General features: G+C 44.1%; 1 protein-coding gene across 1 annotated transcript; it reads left to right on the forward strand.

The window, feature by feature from the left end:
• Positions 1-364: 364 nt before the first annotated feature.
• Positions 365-1,931, forward strand: bhlhe23 (basic helix-loop-helix family, member e23). Its single transcript, XM_054783196.1, has one exon. The coding sequence runs from the start codon at positions 658-660 to the stop codon at positions 1,342-1,344; it is 687 nt and encodes a 228-aa protein (XP_054639171.1). The 5' UTR covers positions 365-657; the 3' UTR covers positions 1,345-1,931.
• Positions 1,932-3,806: the final 1,875 nt, after the last annotated feature.

Here is a 3,806-nt window from a genome sequence, read left to right on the forward strand (position 1 = left end):
GCACATTGTTCCTTTATCTGTATAGTTTGTGTATATCGTCATATGACTGAATGAATGAATGTTTTGACACTTATACAACTTGGGAACATACCTGTAAACTTTTGGTCCTGGAAAAGGCCGTACACACTTTGAGGTACAATAATTAGTCTTACAGTCCTACTGTACATGTATACATATCGAACACTGTGTTTGCAGTGTAATAAGGTGAACAGTAAAGTGGGCTATGTGTCACCTTTAGTTACAATCATCACACACTGACTGAAGACTGGAGAGGACCAGCTCTAGTTAATTAAATGCCCCTCCTGATTGGACGAGCGAGTAATCCCGGCGGGCTTGGCGCTCCTACTAACTCGCGAGCAGGGCAGGGTGCGAGCTTCAGTTTGCCCAAGGCGAGGGAGGGCGAGAGAGGCGGGGAGCAAGAGCACGCCATCATCCGAGCACACTTGGGCAAGTTTGATTTCAAGTTGTTGTTTTTGGTCGTGGGCTATGCGCGCAGCAGCAGCGAGGAGCGGCGTGCACATGTAGACGCTTCACACTTTTCACAGCCTCCTTCTTCAAGAGTCACCAGAGAGGGAAGGAGCGAGGCTCGGCGGGACGGCGTCATTCGAGTTTCAAAAGCAAACGGGAAGTAGACTTTTTCCCCCCTTCGGAGAGACGATGAACGTCAGTGATGAGAACCTGCTCAAGTCCATCAGCAACGACGCGCTCCTGGACCTGACGCAGCGCTACGGTCAGTCTGCCTTCGGTTTCGGCACTGGCCACGGTGCTGGAAGCCCAGGTCGCTTCCCCCTCACGCCGGCTGCTGACTTCCTCAGCGGGCAAACCGCCAAGTCCAACGAGAGCGGCGGAGAGCACACCAGCGACGACGAGGACGGCTTCGACGGTCTAGAGTCTCGAAAACGGGGTGCATCCTTCGGGGAAGACAAGTCCGGGGGTCCCCTGGCCAAAAAGTCCAAGGAGCAGCGCTCTCTGCGGCTCAGCATCAACGCTCGGGAGAGGAGAAGGATGCACGACCTGAACGACGCGCTGGACGGCCTGAGAGCTGTCATCCCTTACGCCCACAGCCCGTCGGTGAGAAAACTCTCCAAAATAGCAACTCTCCTCCTGGCCAAGAACTACATCCTCATGCAGGCTCAGGCTCTGGAGGAGATGCGGCGGCTGGTGGCCTACCTCAACCAGGGACAGAGCCTCTCTTCACCGATCCCGGCCGCCCTGGCGCCCTTCGGCCAGACCGCCGCCGTGTATCCCTTCTCGGGCTCGGCTCTGGCCAACTGTGCCGATAAGTGCTCCACGTTCTCCGGAACACCGTCCACTCTCTTCAAACATTGTAACGACAAGCCTTGATTTGCCCCCACCGTCTTTCCTGAACTTTTAAAACATTCTGCATCTGCATCGCTCTTTCTCTCCCTCTAGTTATTTTTAAATCATTCTGTGGGAAAAATAGTCTAAGGCATAATTTTGACGAAGTAATGCTGCAATGTAACGAAAACTGCATAAGTAAACTCTTTAGGCCTTATTTTAAAGTCAACCTTGTCACTTTCTTGCTTGCCCCAAATGAGACCAGGCCATGTCCAAATGTTCAATTATTTTTAAATGTTTTTATTTGTAATCTATGCAAAATTCTACAACACAGTAAACAAAGTGTACATGACATTTCATTTCGACTACACTACAGTTGAAATTGCAAGTAGGAAACTTCCCATAATGTTTTGTTGCCTGATAATTTTTCAGAAATAATGTATTATTTTTGTCAAGGTCTTGCACATCTCACATGATTGTATTGTACAACTGTGGAAAAAAAGCCCGATTATACTAATTATGCTCAATGGTTACACTCATGGCCTGCAATGAAGCAGTGTTTTTGGTTGTGTTGCAACAAGAATTTCATGAATTGTTTACATGTGTTTATAATTAAAATCATATCTATATGATCAGACTCGCTTTGATTCATTTAACCACCATGCTGTATATTTTCTGTGTAATTTGCATATGGCCAGTATTATTCAAATAGTGCAACATTGTTTGACATGGGTATTAAAACACCCAAATTCTAACCCTTCGTCTAATAAATCATCTCAAAATGAGTTTGCAGCTTTGCTTTCTTGCATAAGAACCTCCGACATGAAGAGATCGGTCAAAATGAGCTCGGCCCGGCTGGTGGGTCCACTTTGGCACGCCGAGGGTAGGTGGCACTGAAGGAGGGAGTACGTAAGAGCCGCCCGGGGCCACCCAGGACCTGTCTCTGGGTATTTGGCTGATTGCAGGCTCCCATGGCGGGCTCTTACACCCCGGACAGCTATTAACACGATTTCAGCTCCTGTCTGCCTGCTCCATTTTATGCGGAGAGCGCCAGTGTTCTCTTGCATGTCTGCATGGGGGGGTGAATTTGGAAAAGAAAAAAACCCCACCTAGACAGCAATCACGGGATCAAACACCTTAAACCTGAGTGTTTGCTGTATGCATGTCACCTTATTGCACACATGCATTCAAAATACGCCGTCCTGATTGGTATAATTATATGCATGTTTATGCTTTAATTAATCTAAATCTTTATTTAACCTAAATCTAAAAAAACAAACTTTAAAAACCTACATTTCATGTATTTTTAAGTGAATGCCATGCATTTGAACAAGTCATTAGTTTTAATACTGCACACCAACTATTCTATACTCAAGTCTGTTGTCATATTAGACATTTAGAGTCTCTCTTTCTGCAATTTAGCTGCATGTCACAACAACAGCCCCCCATCGCATCTTAAATTGCCCCCTCCGATGACAAGTGTCTTGTCTTGTCTTGTGGGATGTGATGTGACAAACGCTATGATGACCTGGTCCGTGCAGTACTGCGTCAGGCACTGCACTGCCTTATCGTCATTAATGAGATGGTTGACTTTTTTTGTAAGAAAGAATGAGTGTCTGTTGGGGGCGGGGGCCCACTTGGTGAAATATATTTTGCATTGTTTCCATATTGTGACTGGGAACACAATTTTTTTTTGTATTGTGGTCATTTAAACCTTTTAGCACTACTATAAGCTGATAATGAATGCTTATAATCACCATATTCATTTTATGTATAATACTGTATGTGCAATGCACCTTGCTAAGTATGATTGTCTGAAAAAAAGAAGTCAAGTGAAGTAAGAAGTGTAGTCATGTGATAGTGTGTTTTTATTGCATATTTGATCTGATGCTATACACTTGCATTTAGTTCAATTGCACACCAAGTATATGCTATTGTAGTAACAAATGATTACAACTTGAGAATGCATAATAGAGACACATTAAAGCTCATTCCCAATAAATAAACAACATAAATTATTATAAACAAATAAATTAATTCATTCCTTTACAAAAAAAAACATTTTGCAGAGAGGTGGCAATGCAAATATAGCATTTTCCCTGTTGTTTGCCTGTAATTTGAAAGAAATGCGTTCGTATTTGCACCACAGTGTCTACTCAGGACATAACTATTTTCATTTTTAATGTATAAAACAAAAGTACTCGCAAAATAAATGCAACAAAATTTCATGGCGTCTTGTATTAGTACAATTAGGTTGGTATATCAACAAGACATTTGTTATTTGACAGTGCCTTTATGCAGACCAGCCCAGTCAGCGAACAACTAACCTTCTGCCGACAGCCCAGCATGGTGCAGCAGTACGGACAGACTGTGTGATGTCTGTAAACATTTGTGTTTGTTCTCAGTGGGATCGAAAGAGAGTGATTTCATTAGCATGGCTCCTAGCTTTGAGGTATGTTTGTGTGCTTTTCTCCAACCCGATGCTATAGTACTAAAACCATATGCCC

Source organism: Dunckerocampus dactyliophorus, chromosome 1 (assembly GCF_027744805.1).
Source record: "Dunckerocampus dactyliophorus isolate RoL2022-P2 chromosome 1, RoL_Ddac_1.1, whole genome shotgun sequence".
Classification (NCBI taxonomy): Eukaryota; Metazoa; Chordata; class Actinopteri; order Syngnathiformes; family Syngnathidae; genus Dunckerocampus; species Dunckerocampus dactyliophorus.

Bases quoted from the DNA above. Each gene is read 5' to 3' on its own strand.
- bhlhe23 (XM_054783196.1), top strand. From the start codon at position 658: ATGAACGTCAGTGATGAGAACCTGCTCAAGTCCATCAGCAACGACGCG.